The sequence below is a fragment of the Poeciliopsis prolifica genome, unplaced genomic scaffold, assembly GCF_027474105.1.
Source record: "Poeciliopsis prolifica strain line A6 unplaced genomic scaffold, Auburn_PproV2 SCAFFOLD058, whole genome shotgun sequence".
NCBI classification, from domain to species: Eukaryota; Metazoa; Chordata; class Actinopteri; order Cyprinodontiformes; family Poeciliidae; genus Poeciliopsis; species Poeciliopsis prolifica.
The window spans coordinates 3,142,666-3,164,150 of record NW_026562433.1 but is presented as its reverse complement, the minus strand read 5'-3'; the positions used below and the strand labels follow the sequence as shown (position 1 = coordinate 3,164,150).

Genomic DNA, 21,485 nt, shown 5'->3' with positions numbered 1-21,485 from the left:
CCCATGTTACAAACACAAACATTACAGATTAGCAAACCGAGGTATTGATCTACAAAATAAGCAATTACAGATGGGCATAAACGACAACAACACGAACAAATTAAAAATTAAAATCTTTACATTGAGGATGAAGACCAAACGCAGAACATAACTAAACGGTGTCTCAACATTACTGCAAAGAAATGGTTGTGGCGTCACAACTATTGGGACGCTTGCACATCAAGGGTGGTTGAAGTGCCTCAAGCAGGGCAAATATATTAGGGTTTCATTGCATGGCACCTGAATGATAATTCAGGTGCATGGCACCTGAATGATAGTGTAGCACGTTTTAGCGACCAGGCGGCTCATAGTGCTTTACATCATAAAAACATCAGTCAACACTTGTATGATGTAATTCAATAAATTACCGTAATAACCAGATATTGCCTGGAAAGTGCAACCTCCCCCATTTCAGAAACCGCTGGACTGCAAATTTGGCCGGATCACCCGGAAGGGTTCATAAAAAGTTGGGTGGAAGGAAAAATGTCATAGTTGAGGGTGCGCACATTTTTCTATGATCTACTTTCAAGGAACTCGTCCGTCCATATTTAGAAAAGTGACATCTGCACATCTGCTCAGTATTGAAAAGACTTCCTGTCCAACAAGTCGCTTTATGTCCCTGGGAAACGTCCTGCTGTCGCTTTTCTGTTGCGCGAACACGTGGGCCTCCTCCCCTTCCTCCTCCTCTTCCTCGCTCACACTCACCTCTCCACCGCCGTCAACACAATGTTCCTCTCCACTGCAGGCGTCACGGCGCCCTAAGTGGAGCATTAGCAGCCTCAAATTGGCAGTGGAGAGGAAATGAAATGCTCTTAACTCTCTTGTTTACTCATTTAGTGGTACCTGTTCAAGAGTAAACAAGCTGAAATCGCACATTGAGGAGATGAGGGGGATGAGGGAGGAAGGCACCAGCCTTGTTTACTGCTTCTGTTTCTTCTAGAGTGTCACCTCAAATTAATGAAATTGTTTATATTTATGATGTGTTTTTGTGACTAAATTAGTAGGGGACAGGGTGTCTGGTTGCGTTTTGGTTCCGGTTTTTTTGGTGCCTCAGCAGGATCTGAATATGAATCATTACGTCCCGTATGGAACGGACCGGTGATTTCGTCACAATGCGGCTAATTTACACGAAACGGGAACTTTGTGTCCCCAGCGGCCTCCGCCGACCTTTAACAGGACACATAAATTCATCTGATGCTGGATTTATTGGTACCCCTCCTGTACCTTGCAACTTTATTTGTCCTCTTTATAATCAGACAACAAAGAGAACCTAAAAGAAGAGTTCTCTTAAATAATTTGACTCAGCTGAAGCTAAACAAAAGTCCTGCCACTTAAGGAGTTCTGGGTAAAACGTTTTTACAGACAGTTTTTTTTTAATCTTACATCTAAAATGTTTATTTATATTCTGTACAGTTTTGTCATAATTACTTCGCTGAAGGTGCTGTTCTTTTAGCAAATGGCCTTTGTTTTAGTCTGTTCTCCATTTAGCAATTATCAAATTAGTTGATAATTATTTCAATAATCAGTTCATCACGATTAATCCGATTGATTGTTTTAGCCGCGATGTATATCTACATTTATCATCCAGATAGTTTCTCTGTGTCCCAGCAGACATTACAAATATTAAGACATGAGATCAATATCAATAGATAATATGTCTAATAGAATATTCAATACAGAGAATATTTACTGAGTTTAAGGTTGTGTCTCATAAATGCTTAAAAATAAAAGTAAAAACGCCATGGAGTGACGCCACCAGCATTTGGCAGTATTTAAAAAAAAAAAAGAATCAATAATTATTGGTACTGACTGATCGTCCAGTCTTAAGTAATGACTTGTCTGTGAACAACAGGTCACCGTTTGAGTCACTTGAAGTCAAATGTGACTCAAACTAATAGATGTTTTAGTTTCAGCCTCCATCCAGTCCAGTCATTCACCTCTCAGCGGTTTCCTCTGTATGCTGTTTTACAGCAGATCACATTTACTTTACATTACAGCAAAGGGGTTTTTTGGTTGTTGTTTTTTTTTTTTTGCCAAATGTGCACATGTGATGACAGTCAACTTTATAAAGCGAGAGTGGCCTTTTCTTTCATTTTGGTTTACAGTTCAAGCCTGCAGTTACAATCTGAAATGGGGTGACGGGATTTTGTTGCATGGATTCTCCTCTGAGTCCACAAGAAATGATTTGTGTGAAGAAATGAAAACTGGCTGGCTGCTACACACATACTGTCGCTTTTACTGCAGGCGTACAGTTGCCGTGTCAATAAGCAACATGGCCACCGTTTTATAGCCAGTGACTCCTATTTCTTTTCCACTTTCCTGTAAAAATGTTATGTTAAAATTTTACTTTTCCACAGCACATAAACACAAAATCCCAATAAGTATTTCTGTCTAGCAAATATCACAGTACACCTGGAATGACACAAAAGTAATTTACAAGTAACTTTTCAGCAAAATAGGAGCTTCTTTTAAGTCAGTTCATCTTTAATACTGATAAAAAAAAATTTTTTTAAATGTACTTATAACAAGACATTTTCCCATGTTTTAAGTGAGACAATCTGTCAGTGAAATCAACGCTTTTTAATTTAATATTAAGGGATAATTCACTTTAATATCAAACTATTATATCTTGCAGAAAAGTTACTTTTTTGTTTTATTTCAAGTGTACTGACATTGACGCTAGAAACTAGACAGAAGTAACACATTAATTGAACTAGACGGTTTCAAACACTAGACATCACCATGACTTTGCTGAAGACGGATGGATGAACAGATGGATAGACAAATAAACTGATAGGTTAATTGGATGGATCGTTGCAACTTTTAGAGAACATTGCAAGACAGCAAAGTTTGAGATTGCATTTATTTTTGCACGCTGTATTTTGTTCCTCCTCCAGTGATAAGCCAACACTAATTGTGCCCCAGCTTTGGGAGTGAGGGAGGTCAAACAAGAGAAGGGTGGAGATCTTCTACGGAGAGAAGAAGAGGAGCTGACAGAGCCTCCTGCGGGATCCTGGATAAATATTTGCTGTGCATGTTGACCAAGTCTCCTGTCTGCAGACAGTCCGACAAACAACCCACTCACTCCCTGCTGCATGCCAACACAGTCTGCATTGATATCGATGTGCGCACACACACACACACACACACACACACACACACACACACACACACACACACACACACACACACACACACACACACCGATCTGCTCCATGGTTTGGAAAGCAACATGCTGCCAAACTCGGGTTAAAGAGAGTCACTGAGTTTCTCTGTAATGACGAGAAAAGAGCTCAATATTTCACCGGGTTAATATAACTGGACCGCATTTCAAAGAAAGCAGCTAAAGCCTCGCTATTAATAGTTACACACACGCATCATGAGACCGCAGCGTAAGCCCAGGGGCGTTGCACGGAAACACACGGCGGTTTTCGAAACGCATGTAGCACCATCTCTGAACGCGCCTCCAGCAGCCTCACGGTCCCTTGGAAGATCAGACTGCAGCTGGAGAACTGGTCGTCTGCTGCTGCTGCGCCGGACTCTCCCTCACACGGGGTCAGTTCAGGTCAGCAGGCGACGGAGGAAGAAATGTATTATTTAAAATCATCCCGAGCGGAGAAGAAGGATGGAGGCTTTTCGTGAGATGAAAATGTCAGTTTCTGTGCAGAAACAGGCAGATAACCCAGATGTTCGGCAATGCTGCCTCTCTTTTGTGTGAATCTTTTTACAAACGTATCTTATTGCATATGAAAGTGAAAATGTGCTAAAAGAGCCTAAAAATGCGTTTCAGTACACCAGGAAAATTATTTCCGTTTGAAGTATGCTTCTTCATGACTCCATTTTCTTAAAGAAGTGTGATTTATATCATGGAGCTGCACATAGTAACCACATTTAATCATGTTTTTTTATTTACTAGTGAAACACAGCAGGGATGCTTCTCATGCTTTAAGTCCTTCACCCTCAGAACACTGTCCTCATGTTGCAGCGTGGTAGTGGCAGCACCATGCTGTGGGGATGCTTTTCTTTTGCAGGACAAATATGTAGAGAGGTTTTCCTGAACTCTGGCTCTCAGGATCCTTCACGTTTTAGATGTCTTTTCTGAGGAAGGCACGCCACACTTTTCAGATTCCACATAAATTAATTTGACCCTTTGATGCACAAATTACGATCCTTAATGAGAGGGTTTTTTTTTCCAAATATATAATTTTTGATTGTCTTAAGGTATAAAAAAGGTGGGAAAACAAATTTTGTAAAAAAAAAAAAAAAAAGTAAATTAAAAATGTAAAAAATTTTTTTGTAGGTGATCAGTTGTATTTTTCTCCAAACACAAAGTTGTTATTTGGAAAATACATCACCAGTATTAGTCTTTAGGAGTTACTTGATGTTGCAATATTTTTTATATTTTAAAAGATGGGACTGCTGAATCTTGAGTTGCTTTTTTGTTTGTCTGCCATATTGGATTTATTGGATATTTTTTTGCACTTACAGTGGACAGCCAGTAGTTGATAGTTTCCACTTCAATGGTCTGTGTGCATTTACGGCTTAAAAATCCACGAGAAACACAAGAAAAGGGCTTTTTGACAGCTTCCCACTGCGGTGACCGCCGTGCATGAAAGGGTTAATCTGCTGCTTTTACTTAAATATCCTCTGGCTTCAGGCTTCACATCATGTAGTGTGAAGTTTTCAACAAATCCAGAACTGTTTGTGTGGTTACCTAGAAAAAATGTCATCATACATTCCAAGTTTCTTTTCCAGCGCATAAAAAGGCTCACTTTTATTTGATAATATGTAATTAAATGAATGAAACAATATTAAGTCAGTCGCTGTAAAAGTCTGCCTTCCTGCGTGCAGGTTTGAACGTGCAGGCAAATCAAAGGCGCTATGTTTGTGGTCGAATGTGCGAAGCTCCAAAACGTTGAAAGCGCAGCGGTTCTCCACCCCGTCCGAAATGGAGCAACAGCTTCTTGTGTTTCGTGTCATTATCCGTGTCTGATCCGGGGCGATCCGACTTTCTGGGAGCGGCCTTGCTCAGAAGTGGAGACCCCAGCTGCTCATCCGATCAGTCCGTATATCACTTCTCTCGACGTGACGCCCTCGTGTGTGTGTGCGCACGTGTGCGTGCGAGGAGCGTCCTAGTGGCAGAACTTGTGGAGCAACACCAACACAGACAAATCATCAGAGATTGCAATCAGCAGACAAAGAGCCATGTGAGTGTGCTGGCTGGTGGTATGTGAACGAGAGGGATCGCGTTTCCAAAAAAACACTTCAGTCGCGTCCAGGAACACGCCGTGCCGTGGCAGCTTTCAATACAGTAGCCAGTTTGTGCAATGCAGAAAATACCGACTTTATATAGATCGTCTTCCGCTTGACTTATGAAACGGCAAAGAAAAGCCGCGATGTAGCTTGTTGGAGAGATAAATGGAAATCTTTATTGGCACTCGGGAAGCTATTGCGCTCTTATCGTTGGTATTTTGGTCAAAGGTCGAGATGCGGCTCGCTCTGACTCCTTGGGAGTTTGTTCTTTCCGTTTCATAACAGATACCGTTTTGGGACGGCGGAGTCTTCTTCTGCAGCAGTGTAAGCGGCGGCATGCAAGTCATTCATTTCCCGTCAACTTATTTGTATTTTTCTCACACGAGAACCTCAGATTGGTTTAACCAGTTAAAATTTGAAAAAGTGTGGTGTGTTTTTGTATTGAGCCTCCACTTTGCTGCGGTTTCAGCTGCAGGTCTGTTGGAGGTTTTGTTCTGTATCCAGTTTCAACTTTGACTAGGCCTTCCCAGTCCTACTCTTGACCCTGTTATTTGAATCAGGCATGCTGGAGTGGACTCGCATGTAAAACTCGCAGGACGCTGACCCTCAAGGCCCAGCTTTTGATCTGAGCCAGTCTTTCTGCGGCTGAATGTTTCGGGTTCCTGCAGAACAGGTGGAGCGCTATCTCTTTAAATCTTTAGCAGCTTCTAACAGGTTTTGTTCCAGCATCTGTATTTCCCTCTGCGCCAAAGAAAAACATCTCCCACAGCATGACGCTACCACCACCACCACGATTCACTGTCCTACTTTTCTGCCACAAATGCACATTAAATTACAAACTCTGATATTTAGGTGACTGAAAACAACTGGATTTATGTTTGGCGGCGCTGAATACAATTGCACTCCACACTTTTTGGGTCTCAACTTGGCCGATCGACAATTATTGATTACATAATCTGGCTGCAGCTAGTAATTATTCTTGTAATGGATTATTTTATCTGACAATTAATTGGATAAAAATGGCCACATTCTGTAGATTTTTTTTATTTAACCACTTAAGAATTAGAAAAGCATCTAAACAAATAATTGAATTCATTTTTTGAATAAGAAAATAAACTTTTTATTGCCTGAAATGCAGCGAAATGGCATTAATTTACGTATTAAAAACTTGGATAGAAAATGTGTTTTTTTATATTATTATTTTTCTTTTTTTTTTTTTTTCTTTGCAGATTTTGAATTTGAACCAGGTGAAGTTATTCCAGGATCAAGGAGATAATTTTTACAGATAAAGCTTTTTTATTTATTTTTTTGCTTCATACACAACGTATATATATATTTTTTGGATAGTTTTGGCTTCATTACTATGTTGCTCTTACAGCAAGCAGCCTATTTTGAGTACACCAGTTAGTGACTAATCGATTACTAAATCAGTTGACGATCACTTCGATAATCATACAATCACGATTCATGGCGATTAACTGATGAAGTCCAGAGGTCTGTGTTTTCTTCACGCTGCTTTACGGCTTGTTAAAAAACACTCACTTCTACAACGGCACTCAAATGTGGAGGCGATCGTGGGAACGCTGGACGCAGTTTTTCCTGCAAATACGCCTCTTTTGCTCTCCCGCCCCTTCCGACTCGGCTGCTCTATCTATCCCTCTTCCTGACCCCACACATTCCTGCTCCTCTGTGTGCCGTAACACTCCCCTAGGCTTTCCCGCTGTCATATTTGCAGCCTGATGACAACCATCTAAAGCCGCTGGTGCTTTCTGTTTTCACCCGATACATCGGCCTAATAAAAAGTAGAGCTAGAAATGACAATGACCTCACCCCTCACAATGCCACCTCCTTCAATTCCAGCTATTCCTAACGACCCACCCACCAGGCTACATTACACGTAAAAGTACTTTTGCACATTCACGCCGTCCCGGTTTGAAAGCTTGCCGCACAGCTGCAGTAGGTGCTGCGGGCCTGATTGACAGCGGCAGAGTGAAAGACGGGGCAAAGTGGGTGTGAAAGCGCAGTCGGAGCACATACCAGTCGCCTTTCAACACCCAGCATTCTGGTTTCCACTGCAGCTGGCGCGCAGCGATGTATAGAAACGCACCGTGGACTGTAATGTGACAGGATGTCGAACATGTGCTGCGTTCATCAGCTTCCGCTTCGAGTGTTAAACTGCTGCTCGAAGCCGGCAGGTTTTGAAAGTCGCTGCTCCCGCATTCGGACCCCTGCTCCGTCTGCGGCGGGGAGAGCCCAGGCAAACAGTCGGAGGCCCATTGTCGTCCCGTTGGTTCTGTTTTAGCTGAGCACTCGGTTTTCATTACCTGCTAAAAATGCAGGTTATCTAAGCACAAGCGTAAAGAATCCAAGTGGTTGCTTGGGGGGGAGGGGGTGATAAACCTGAAGTCAGGATGTGAAACTGAACCCTTCTCTGAATAAAAACGTTTTAGAATCGAGCATGGTTTACTATCCGAGTCCTCAGAAATTATCTGTTTTTGCAAAAATCCTTTTTTTTTGTTGTTTTTTACAGTTTTCTCTGTTTGTGAGGTCAACACTAATAATTTATTTTAAATTTGTCGAATGCTCATCAATTTGACAATCTCAAAATGGCAACATAAGAGCAACTGGTTTCACATTTTTCCGTGTGGAAAAAAAAAAAAGAAAGAAAAGAAATTCCACTCTTTTTCCGCCGCAGATCCGGGTAAGTTTAGGACGGTTTTAAAACGGACTCCCATTTTGAAGAGTGGCTGAGAGAAATAAGCCTCCATGTTAATCCTTGTTTATACCCCAGATTAAAAGTTTCCAGATCATCAACTTTAAAAGACTGAAGCCCGAATTGCCAAAAAAAGAGAAAAAAAGCCTCACTTAGATGAATTTCAATTTTTGATCTTTAACGGCGCAGAATTCCTCCAGGCAGCTCATGATGTGAAGATTTTGGAATTTGATGCCTGGAAAAGGACAGGAAAATTAAAAAAGCAGGACGGGGAAAGAAATTACTTGTGATTGTTCTGCTGCCACTCGCCAGGAGACTCTTGTAAAAAAGTTTTCGTCCTGGTTCAATAAAAAATAAATGTTGACGTCAGCGTCCGATTATCTATTTTTTCTTTTCTCTCATTGTTTTGTGTCCCTTCTTTCTCTCTTGTGTCGTTTTCTTGTTTTTGGGGTTCTTACTTCTTTTCCTTCATAATTTTCCTCTCTTCCATTCTTCCCATCCTCATGTCCTTCCTTTCTTAGTTCATTACCTCCTTGTCATTTCTCCTTCCCTCTGTCCTTCCATCGTTGCATCCAAACACACTTATTTCTGTCCCTTTTGCATCCTTGTTACTTTCCTTCGTATCCTTACTTTTTCCTTTTTCTTGTGCCCTGCTTCCCTTCCTAAATGAGAACCTCAGTAAGTTTCCAGAATTTGAGCCTTTCATACTCCATTTTAGACAAAAATACAAGTTATTTTGTTCTGCCTTGCCTCAACCAGACTCTTAATGTGAGAAAATCAAACAGTTTGAGCTGAGACGTGACACGAGGAAGAGGATGATGAGTTTTTTATTTGCTGCGGGGATTAGGGACACTGATCCACCTCTGGCAGTGACTCCAAGCATTGTGAACACATCAGCTGATGCAGCTGACGCCCTCCGCGAAGAAGCAGTTCTCAAACCCCTGTGACTCGGTGACACTTTTGGGCGGAGTGTCGTTCCACGCCGTCGTCCTCGGTCGGACCCAGATTGGCGACCGAGCAGCGACTACAGTCAAGAGGGCAACAAAACACATTCCCCCTGACTGACAGACTTCCCGGCGTCTCTGGAAGAAATGAAATGAGGCGACACCGGAGCCGTCCTGCGGGTTGCCAGTTCTCTTCCTGCAGCTGTCTTCATGCTGGATCCCGGCTCAGGTTGCGCCTCTAATCCACTCACAGGAGAGACGAGTTAATGAAGTGAAGCATGCAGAGCTTTGCACAAGGATCTGTGCCTCTTTGACTTTTTTTTCCACGTTGTGTCATGTTTCAACCGCAAATTGTTTTTTTACCGGGATCCAACACGACGGACTTTAGCTAGGCCATTCTATCGCCTGATCAACTTATAACGCCGTCCTTCTTCGCATCAACTCTAACCAGCTTAACTGTACCTGCTGAAGGTACAGCATAATACTGCCACCACCATGTTGCAACATGGGGATGCTACTTTTCACTCTCCTTGACTGCATGACATCAGGGAAACATAATTACGAGATGCATATATTGCGAGATATTGTTGCTGGACACTGTGGGCCCTCGATGTTTATAGGAATTAGAAGCAATACTTCAGGCCTCATATATAAGTGTTTGTGACTGCACACTTTAATAGTTCAAACACACACTACAGGAACCCTCAATCTTAGCACTACTGCTAAATCTTACGTCAATAGTCTTCCTCATTTCCCGATGATTCGGGTTACAGCCAGTCAGGGTCAAGGAAAGTAAAATGCAGCTCCTGGATTGGCCAGTCAATGGAAGTAGCATCGCGCCTTGTTATGTCACCTTCCAAAGCTGCTTTTTTGTAAAAATATGTTTTTGTTATGCGCTTCAGAAAGTCAGGAAGTGAAACACTTCACAGGAAAATCCACAAATTCTGAACTGCAAATGTCTTATTGATTATAATTCAGCCTTCATTGTTTTCTTCCCGACCCCGTTGTAGACAAGCATCACTCTGCCACCGTTATGGGAATGGTGTGCTTGGGATGATTGGTTTTTTACAGGATACGTACAGGATATGTGGTGCGGTACGTAGTTTTGGTTTCATCAGACCAGATGAACTTTGACACTATCCCACTCATGGTTTGTGGTTTAAAATGACGTTGTACTTTGTCGCGTAAAATCCCAATAAACTGAATTGAAGTTGTGGTTGTGATATAAAAAAAAATATGAGACAGTTTAGGCGGTATTAATGTGCTTGGAAAGCTTTGTAATGACAGCTCTGGTTGGTTTCAGAAGTGAAGTCGTTCACTGGAAAAACTTGCTGATTGGAGAGATTCTATTTCATTCCTAATCCTGTGATGATTCTGAAAGCCTTCGTCGAGGATCTCGGGTCATGGACGGCTTCCCCCCTGGACTTTGAGGGAGTCTGTATTTTTCACAAACAGATCTCAGATTGCAGGTTGGAACCACACAATTTTCCGCCTGAATGGGAAGCACAAATCATCTCGGAGGTGAATTGCATCGTTTTCCATGCGAGGTTCGCTGAAGTCGCCTTCGTTCCCTCACAAACGGCCCGGCTCGCAGCGATTCCCCTCACCGCTGGTGCTTACCTCCGTTTCCAATGACGGAGTGCGGTACCTCCGGTCTGCTCCTGTTTCTTTTCAGGCAAAATATAATTTTAGCCGACTGCACTGACCAGTGGACACAGTGACTCATTTCATGTTGCTCAGGGCCGCTCCGCGTCATGCGGGGAGCTGCAGCGGCAGGAAAATGACAGACTGACACACTAGATTTACGACCAGAGAACTGGGTGGCTTTCAATTTTTAAAGCAGCCGTTCATCTCACATCACACACACCCACACACACACACACACACCCACACACACACACACACACACACACACACACACACGCGCACACACACCGGCGGAGCCAGACAGCAGTAAAAGTGGCGAGACGAGAACTGCGGAGGCAGATAGTCTTGTCAAATGTCTTGATTTAAACAGTCTGGCTGCAGGAATAAGAGGAAGAGAAGCACGCAGCCGTTGTGATATTGATTTGCCCACAGTCGGTGAAACGATTCGAGGAAATGAAGGAGATCAATGTGCGAAGCGCCAGGGGAGAAAATAAGAAGCCGATATCTGATTAGTGGGGCCGGGGGAGGAAACGTTTAATTGTAGCATGTGAGGCAGTCAGCAGCTTTTATTTTGTTATCCATTTGTATAAAGTTTTTATTGGGGAAAGCTCAATATCAGGCCTGTGCTAGACACAGGATTACGCTGCGATGTGAACAATAAATTACCCTCTTACAGATTTCTTTAATTTTTATTGTTTTAAAAAATATATATATCAAAGATAACCCAAGTAAATGCAGCAAACAGTTTGCAACCACTTTTACTAGAAGCTGAAAAGTGATTCCACCGGAAATACCTGAAGTGAACCACATTTTTTTATTTTCCTAATCAAAACCCCCCTGCAGAATCAAGAAATAATTTAAACAGAAGCTGTCTGACAGCAGGAAGCATCGTAAAAGATGCCAAAAAGCAGCTCTTCATCTAGAGATAATCAAGAAGGAAAGGCTTAAAAAAAACTGTTGGGACTCTGTTGAGACCTATTATCCACACATGGAGAAAACATGCAACAGTTGTTATTCTTGCCAGGATTGGCCAAAATCACTCCCAACATACACATTCAGAAGACCAGAAAAGAAAGAAACACCTGAAGCCAAACTGCTGTCTATGGGAGAGTGCACCACTCCTGACAAGAGGAACATGTTTCCAGAAGGCATCTTGATCATCCCCCAGAGTTTTGTGGAAAATATTCACAAACGACAAACTTGTTACAGCGAGTGTAAAACTATCACCACCATATTTGCCAATCATCAAACATTGTGGCGGTAGTGTGATGGTGTGGGACTGATAAAAAAAAAAAGTTCTAAATTAGGATTTTTTTTTTAGAGTGGCCTAGTCAAAGTTTGTTCATAAATCTGATAAATAGGCCATTGATGTTTGAAAACCGTCTTCTGTCTAAAACAGTTCATAAAAAAAGAGTGAACCAAAATGCCTCCGCAGTGATGTAACCAACTCATTGGCAGTCGCCACAAACACTTGCAACAAGCCATGAGACATGGCTTGTTTGCCATGCTGACAAACGGCTGTTGGAGCCAAGGTTGACACAGGCAGTGTTTAGGTTTGAGGTAGTCACTTTGTTTTGGTTTTGCACAATTGAATTTGGAGAGATTTTACTCTGGTTGCTGTCACCTGACGTTAAAATCTCCGCAAAACCAATTACGTTACCTGAAAAGCAAAAACCTTTCTCACGGCCCTTTAACGTCTCCCTCTTTGTGCCTTTGTGTCGCCTCTCCGAGGTCCTCCAGTCTCATGGCTTGTTGTTGTTTCTGCTGAAGAGAGGGAGGCGATGTGCGCCGCTTCAGTCCGCCGGGGACCGGCAGGCCGGCTGGCGACCACCGCCTGCGCCAGGGGGGCTAAATATAGCACACTGCATGAAACTTGGGAGAGAAGGAGGGGTATAAATATAGAGTATCCTGGTGCAATTAGAGAGCCGAGCGCTGCTGGGAAATTTTAGGGAACTCTCTCTGAACTGGGTCTCTTCAGTAACTAAATGATGTTGTTTGGATTGGCCAAAACAGACGGAGTTCCTTCACCGTGAGTCACTGCGTTTTGAAAAAGTAGCCCAGTTTAGCCGTTTTTATTTTGCTTTTAACTCCATTTGCAACACAAACTGCACAAGCAGCCCCTCATTTACTCCAAAACGGGACACTTTAAAACCGTGGACGTCCACTGCAGCAATTTCACTCAAAGACGCGTCAATTTGAACATCGACGTGATCTTTAGGAGCTTGTCGCTCTTTTGAGAAATCTGGCAGACAGGATGATAACAGTTATAAGGCATTTTGTAAGAAAAACAATGACGGCATCAAATTAGGGAGCGGATCTGCCAGACGTGACAAAGACAGGATTCGTTTGGGATCCAGAAGGGAGGAGAGCCTTGAGCAAAAAAAAAAAAAGGCAATAATGAAAAAGTTTGTGCAAAAATGTAAACAATTATGTGTCCAGATCTCCTCAAATGCAATTGTCACTATTAATGATGCTGTGATAATCACTCAATGCATTCTGGGAGGGTGAGACATTGCGGTTTGCTGCTGTTTGTTTCACAGACAGACATTTAAACACTTGTTTTTGTTTTTCGTGCGACTGCTTCACATTAACATTAACCAATAAGCTTTCTATTTGGTTATTAGCATTTGGTTATTACTAAACAAATTGACCAAAGAGGCTTTTTCTGTCTATTTTGTGTTGAGTAAAACTCTGATGTAGGGTTAGGGACACATGATTTGTAGCATGAAAGGGAATAAACTTTTAATTTCTCAGTTTTCTTGCAACTCGTATTTATTTTAGTCTGGATTTATTGTGTGTCATCATTCTTACTTTGGCTAAATGTTCTTAAACAAACTAGCTTGAAACAGTGGATCAGACCTCAAGGCAACATGTTAGTAACTTTCATTAAGTGACAAAAAGCTTTGTGATTTTAAGTAGGACAAAAATCCATTCAAAGCACACATGTGCCATTCCTACTTAAATTATTAGTAATTTAAGTAGGAATGGCAAATTGTGCCTCATTTCTTCTCGGTTTGACTCGTATGAAATGCATTTTTAGACTCTTTCCATTTCAGGGCTTCAAATGCATTCAATGCTTCCAGGAAGCCTTGAATCAAGTTCCAACATTGCTGTTTTCAGCCCAAAAAGTACAAGTTGCAAGCCTGATGGCACATATAGAGTATTATCTGCAAAAATATTTTAGCACTTTGAAGATCTGGCCAGGACATCCTCACATGGCTTATTGTGTGTGAGACTAACAGATGGCTTTATAACACCATGTGATTGTTTTTAGCTTCTGAACCGGGACTTTAATCCCATCAACGCTGCTGGGGATGTCTGTTTAAACTTTCAATTCTTGCTGCGGATGACATTTTTGTGCATACCCGTGTGTGCACTTCTGTATCTTGCACTACAGTCATGTAACTGCACGGCCTGACAAACACTGGTGTCAAAAAACTCACATTTGTGTGACTGCCTGTAGCACTAGGTGTCCTCGATGTCGTCGTATCTGCTGTCCCCCTTTATCTCTCTTCCTATCTGTATCTCTTTTTTTTTTTTTCGACCGTCCTGTAAACTTTAGTCTTTCTTTCTGGGTCACTAAGTTCCAGAACCCGTAAGCAGGCACTCATATCAAACATCACCCAACGTGATAAACCTGATAAATTGTATCTTCTGAATGTCCGTTTTATTGTTTGTTCCACGTCTCAGTGTTTCTTTTTCTCCCTCTGCAGAGTGCTGATGTCAGCGATTCATCCTCACAGAGACAATCTGGTATCACTCAAAGCGCTTCGATTCTCCACCTTTTCCTCCCGTGACAGCCAATCAGATGGACAGAGCTGCTGGATTGGACGCAACCCTGAAGCACTTTGACATAAAATGATGGAACATTTCTTTGTCTTTTTTTTTTTTCTTCTTCGCTTTCATCCGGTTGGTTGAGCAAACCTACAGGGATGTGTGCCAAATGATATTCTTAAAGAGTAATTCACTGCTCTCATTTCATGAAGTGGAAGCCAATCAGAGGACGGTACAGGATGGAGAATAAAGTGGAGTTTTTTGTGTGTGTGTGTTTTTTGTTTGTTTTGTTTTATACCTCTAATGACAAAAGAGTACAAATTTGGCAGAGTGGTATGTTTAACAAAAAAAAAGAAAATATATAAAATCACATAGCTGCTCAAAAGTGCCTCATTTTCATATTGTAGCCATTCTAAAAGCTAAAGCTTTGGGTTTTGTTGTTTCATTCTTGACTTGATGTAATTACAGCTGATGGTGCTGATAGAGATCAGTAGCTTTTTTTTTTTAACCACCGATGCGTTCATGTCATATAGGATCAATGCAAGAGATTGGAAAGTTTGAACGCTAACAACCGACTTTTATACCCAAAATATTTAAAGTTTGTCTAATCAGAAACAGCCATGTTTTTAGCAAATATGCCATATAAAAATTTCAGACAGAAAACTTTGGTTTTAGCACAGTAGGACCTTTGTTGTGCCCTTTCCTATTAAAAAGAAGAAGAAAAAAGATATGTAAGTATATTCAACTTTTTAACCTGATAGTGAGTCACAGCTTGCGTTGAAAAAACTAATTAATATGATCTGCACATTTCCTAATTTTATTGAAATTAAATTTCCAAAGTAACTAAATGTTATTTACTTTTAAGTACATATCACCAGTGATATCTCATTAGAAATACTTTTTTAAAAAACTCAGGGCTGTATTTTCATTTAATGCATATATCTAATTATTTTTACTGAGGTGCTAGTTATTTTGATTAACGTTTTTTGGGTACTTCTACCACTGCCGTTGTTGACGTCTATTGGAAGAAAGGATGTAAAGAAAGAAAAATAAGACATTCATCAAATGAAACCCTTTAATGCAGAAAATCATTGGTTCCCTCTATCAGCACATTTCCAACCTGTCTTTTACATAGCTTATGTGAAAATAAGCATTTTGTGATTCCAAAGAGTCGCTTGTTTATGAGTGGTAAAAAAAAGGAGAACTATCTGTAAAGCACAGATTTTTTTGTAAAAAGTCTATTTTCGTAATTGTGTGCCATAAACTTTGTAATTGGGCATTTCTAAGCAAAATTTTAGCATATGTGCTTAGGGCGGAAATCGGGGGTATCGCTTAAGAGAATGTAAGACAATTCAACAATCTATTCATTCATTTAAATCAGATTGATCACCTTTAATTAACAAACTCAGGTCTTTATTTTTGTTGATTTTTTTTCTTACTGAGATATATAGGTTTTAATAAATTAAAATAATCCAGGAATCCGGCGCTGATGCACGTCGAATGGTGATTAATGTTTTCTATTTATTTTTGAAGTGATCAGTCAGTACCAACTCTTGGCTTGCCATACTTTATCACAGATTGAACAAGCACTGAAGTTCACCACGGTGACACAAATAACTGATGTTTAGCCAATCACAGTTCGATCTGAAATTATAATGCCTGAGAATGAGGAGTGACCAGAGCTTGTTGGTTGAGACGTGTATTTTTAACGCATGCGGATGTTCGTTGCCCATTTGTCTGAAGGCATCCGAAGCTGAACATTTCTACGTTTCTTTATAGTTTTATAGCAACTTTGTCCGAATTAGAAACAAGCTATCACTTTGTGTAGCTGTGTCTGCATGAAAAGTTCTCGACAAAATAATAAAAAAGGTTGCTACAACAATAACTCCAATATGACATGAACGCTAATATATGTAAACGGTACTAGCAACGTGCTAGCCTTCTTTCCTACTGTGAGAAATATTAGCAAAGCTGCCGTTAGCTCGCCGCTAATCCGTGTGTTGCATTTTGATGCTTATACTTTTTCTCCTGACTTCTTTTTTTTTTAACTGTTGACTTTCATATTTTCTGTCCGGTGAGCCATAAATAAAAGTGTTAAAATCCACAGGCTTGAAGGAAAATGGCGCTTGTAGCAGGGAACAGTTGGTCGCTAGCTTACAGCCAGCTGGCTCAGATTAGCATTGTTAGCCTGGACATAAATTCACTGTCCTGCTGACCACAGCCGGGGTTGGACCACCCCTGAAATAGAGCGACGCAATCTCATTAGTGCTATTAGCTTTAGTCAGTCCCTTAATCCCGTTCGTCTCAGGATGCTAAATAACAAACAGTACAGAGCCGAGGACAGTGTCCCTATCAATAGCCATGATTATGCTAGCTTTGTATGGTCAGCAAATATTGATTTTAGCATCTGTAAATGGGCTGGGACTCGTTTTTGCTTTTGCATAAATCTGCCAGCCGAGTTGTTCTCAGTTGTTAATGTGCAGCACCAATCTGTTTTAGGATGTTTCATTTGTCTTTTCAAAACTGATCAAAGTGAAAGTGCTTTGGCCTCTAAATCCTGCTTAACAACTCCTTTTTTTCTCCCTTTCCTCTTCGCTTGCCTCTTTACTGTAATCTTCACTATGCATAAGAGCTGAAGTGCCTGTCCTATTTCCTAATCTGTCCTGCTCTTTCTCTCTGCCCCATTTTAGCACATAGCACTAACACATTTTGTCATAGCAGAATATAACATGTCTATTTTTGTGTCCATTTCTCGGCTGTGCAGTTGTGGCAGCAAAGTAACTCGCTTCAGTTTGTTCTGTGTGAAGTTCATCTATCAGAGGTCGGAGGTCGGGGTCTCGATCCCAGGATCCCAGGACTTGACCATCAGGTTGTCAGCAGTGCCAAAACAGCAGCAGCAGCAACAAAACTGCGCTGCTCCTGTCTCCGACACCACCTCCAGAAGCAACATTCAGTTCTCAATATGGGACACTTTGCTTTGTTTTATGATTGAAATGTACATTTTGATTGTTTTGCATTCTGTCGCTGTTTGACGGGAGGCTACTCTCGCATATCTCTGCCCACAGTCGGCTCATGAGGCTCTCTCTGAGATAAAGGTCACTGTGGGAGACTTGTGAACGCTTTAACCTTGAATTTGCCTATGACTATGACTGGAGGCTTGTAAAAAAAAAATGCATGGAGAGAAAGAAAAGGCCACCATGGAGATATACAACTTAAGTCAGAATACATATGTCTGTGTAGCATAAAGAAATATACACCGCCTTTCTTAATTATTCATACATTTTTTGCTGTTATAAACTCAAACTTGAGTGTGTTTTACTAGGGGTTTTATGTGGCCCACCATCACAAAATAGTGCAAAACTGTGAACTGAAAGACAAAATAGTTTTCAGGATTTCTTAAAAATGAAATTGAGAGAAGGGTAGCATGGTTGGGTTTTTTTTCTCAGCCTGGCAGGGGAACATCCATCCAACATAAGGTTGAATGGATGGAGAACATCTGTGAACATCTGTTTTCAAGTGTTTTTATTGAATTTTGGTTTGGACCACTTTATATGTAGATACGCTTGATTTAAACCGTCTCAATTGTTGCTCTGGCAGCAGTATTTATGGTTTTCCTGCTTGAAGTCGAACCTCCATCTGAAAGGTTTTTCTACACCTAGTAGATTTCTCTGCATTTTGCTCCATCACCTTTAAATCAGCGTGGATCAGATTCACTGACCCTGCTGAAGAGAAGCGTTCCCACAGTGTGATGCTGCCACCGCCATGTTCCATAGTGGTTTGCTCAAGAATTGCAGTGTTAAGTTTTCCACCACACACTGAGATTAAATTACACACATTGCATTTCCTCACTAATTAAGGACTTGTAAAGGCAAATGGCTGCACTGGATTTAATTTAGGGACATTGGATGATGATTATGTGTGTGTGAATGCACATAACATTTTCATTACATTTGTTATGTGGCCGCTACTTTTTGGCGGTCTATCACTCTATCCCAAGTAAAACACATTAGAGTTTGTGGTTGTAACGTGAAATGTATAAAAAAAAAAAAACCCAAAAAACTGAAGGTGTTCGAATGCTTTTTCAAGTCACAGTTTCTCATGTGTTTGCCTGTCTGTAAGTCCACAAACTTTCTCAGACCGGTCAGACTCTACAGCATTACAAGGCGGCTTTATTATGAGCTGATTGGGATCTGTGCTGGGAATTGCTCCGAATAATTCAGGAAAGGAAAACAGTTTGATCCTGATGGCAGACATCACTCCAGCAAAACCCATGGTCAAACGAATGAGTCGAAGCTGTCATGTACTTTGGAGACGTTCTCATATGGTGACGCCATCGTTTTCAGCCAAAGGCGTCAGTATACTTTTAGCCTAGAGAAAATGGTCAACAGACTTTTCTCTCCAACCTAACGATCAGGCTTAATAACCTTCAGAGAGCCGTTCACGGCCTGAGCTGTTCAAACTTGGTCCAACTCCCCACATTTCCTTGCAGCTGCCCGTGGCAAAGCGCTCAACGACCTCAAGGGTCACGGTGGAGAAGAGCAAGGGGTGTAGGTGGGCAGTTCAAGTGGCTGTATGATCTCACTCATTGCATTGTTAGCATGTTTATTTTTTTTTAGATGTTCTGATGTGCAGAAAAAAATGGTGCTGCTGCTTGGACTGAATTGTTTTATCTGCTCCTGCTGCGCCCCTTGAGGGATGGTACTGAATGGAAATATTGTATAATTTAGTGTTAATGTAGAGCGTTCTACTTCTGTTGCTTGATGAAAAAAAAAAACTGACCTAAAAGAAAAAACAAACTCATTCAACAAAAGTTGTTGTGGTTGTTTATTTTCCTCTTTAAATGTTGTGGCTTGCAGTTGGTTATTGTGCAGGATATTACACCTGCGCAGTTCTAGGAATGCAAGTCATCGATTAAGTTAATGTGAATTTGATTGAGCTTATCGATTGACCAGTGATTAATTGATAGGCGACCATTTTCTAAAAAACTTGAGTTTTCTCTTGAATCTAGAGGGCTGACTGGTTTTTCTTTAACATAAATGACTAACATTTTCATAATGTTGGATTAAAAAAAAGAATTAAATATTTTATCATATGTACTGTATGTCCATACAGACTAGATAAACAAAACACTGTGGTCATTCAACTTAGACATATTAATAAAACTTAAAACAGAAACTAATTAAGATGCTGAATAGAAAATAAATAGAATAAAGTATCATTTAGTTTTGGTTGAACACTTAATTCCCCATGAACAGAGAAATGTTCGTACATACTTGACTGTATGTGGAAATGTTAAAACGTCACTTCGTAAAGGGATTTAACTAACAGTCATCAAAATCAACTGTGCTTATTGGCATCATGGTTTTTCCGTCATTTTCTTTCCGTCATTTTCTTGTATTCCTTCTGTGTTTCTAACATTATTCTCACTTTCTTAGCAAATCTGCTATTTTGAGTGAGAAGTTGCCATGCAACTTAAAGAGCTTATCAATATTTCAAAACAGAACCGCATAGAGTGCATTTTGCGTCACGCAGCGGACTCTGTTCGGTCTGTTATTCTTTCCCGTTCTGGTATGACCCCGCCATCATTGTCTCCGTATCATCTGACTCCACTTGAAGTTGACAGCAGTTGACGGCAACTACAACACTAAAAGAAGGTCTGAATTTATCAAGTGGAACCAATTTTGATTTAATAAATCGTAAAATGACAATTAATTGTAAGTTGATACATTTTTTGCATCCATAAGTAGCAATGGATCAGTGCTGTGGAAATCTATTTACTCCTTTGTCTGGTTTGTTTTTTGAAGAAAATGTTTTTCTTTAAAAAAAGAAAGAAAAAAAAAAACAGTCTGAAACAGGTCAATTTCTAAAGCTTTGGGCCATTAGAAAATACCAGTTATTATCCATAAAAGGAGAAAAGATGAAGCCAAGGTGGGCAGGAGAGGCCTAAGATTAATCCAAACGTTCATGGAAGAATCCAGATTAACCTGTAATGCACTGAAGGTCCGTCTTGCATCAGTTCAAGTCATAATTCAGCAATAAGAAAAACGGAGCAAAAAAGACATTGATGACAGTCCCAAAGCTAAATCCACTGCTGATTAAAAAACAACAAACAAAGCTCCTGCTCACATTTACCAAGTAACATTCCAATCATCCCAAATTAAAAAAAAATAATAATAAAACATTACTTTGGCTTGTGAAACGAAAGAAGAGCATTCTGGTGTTGCATGTGTCCCGTTACATGTGGCAATTCAGCTTCAGAAATATGTAAAATTGACAGCATTTCATAAAAAAGACCAGCACACCAACTGGAGCTGCACTGTATATCAAATCACAGTTCTCACGGCACCAACGTTGGCAACATGGCATTTACAGCTGGCTGGCTGGCTGGCTGGCTGGTTGGATGCATAATTTAGTAGGATATCATATTTCAATGGCAGTGCTCTCCGGCTCTGCATGCCAGTAACGTATTCGGCTAATTGAATTAACTCTGACTGTCCTGGACGCCCAATTGGTTGTAACTTTTGACTGAGATGCTAATGTACATCAAATTTATAATGAATGGCTGTTTTGCTGCTTTTAAGACTCATAGGCTGATTAATCTATCAGGCTGTGATAGATTAGACTGGAGACACTTTAGATTGCAGCATAAGTTGCTGTTTGAGGACTTTTAACCTGCTTCATGTTGTCAGACAGGTTCCGTTTAATTGATTTCACTTCAGGAGTCAAATCTGTGAAATTGAACTCGGTTGTCTACAAGTTGAGGTAAATCGCTGTAATGTAATTATTTAACCAGCGGAATAGCTACCCTTTTTATACCAGGTCGGGTTGGAAAGTTTCTGTCGTTACTCATTTTATCTTCGTCTGATAATAAAAGTCTGAAAGTAAACCCAAGCAACATGTAAGAAGGAAAACACTTCTCTCTCTCTTTTTTTTTAATTATACGACTGTCTGGTCAGACTGCCTGCTAATTTAAGGCCTGCAATTGTGAATTACTGTTAAAAACTAACAGCACAACAGCAGAGCAGCGGACCGGAGGGGGGAGGATGAAGAGCAGACAGCTCCTCATAGGAAGGGAAGAGCGAACATCTGCATCAAGTGGCTGGGCCACAGAGGGA

At 40.8% G+C, this 21,485-nt stretch overlaps 1 protein-coding gene across 1 annotated transcript in view; it reads left to right on the top strand.

Annotated features, from left to right (window-relative positions):
• si:ch73-335l21.1 (insulin receptor substrate 1-B) overlaps nucleotides 1-16,474 on the top strand; it is a 48,124-nt gene extending 31,650 nt beyond the window's left edge. Inside the window, exon 4 of the mRNA XM_055060301.1 lies at nucleotides 14,310-16,474. Coding sequence (XP_054916276.1) covers nucleotides 14,310-14,317 — 8 coding nt within the window. The 3' untranslated portion in view covers nucleotides 14,318-16,474. The remainder of the gene's footprint in view (nucleotides 1-14,309) is intronic.
• Nucleotides 16,475-21,485: the final 5,011 nt, after the last annotated feature.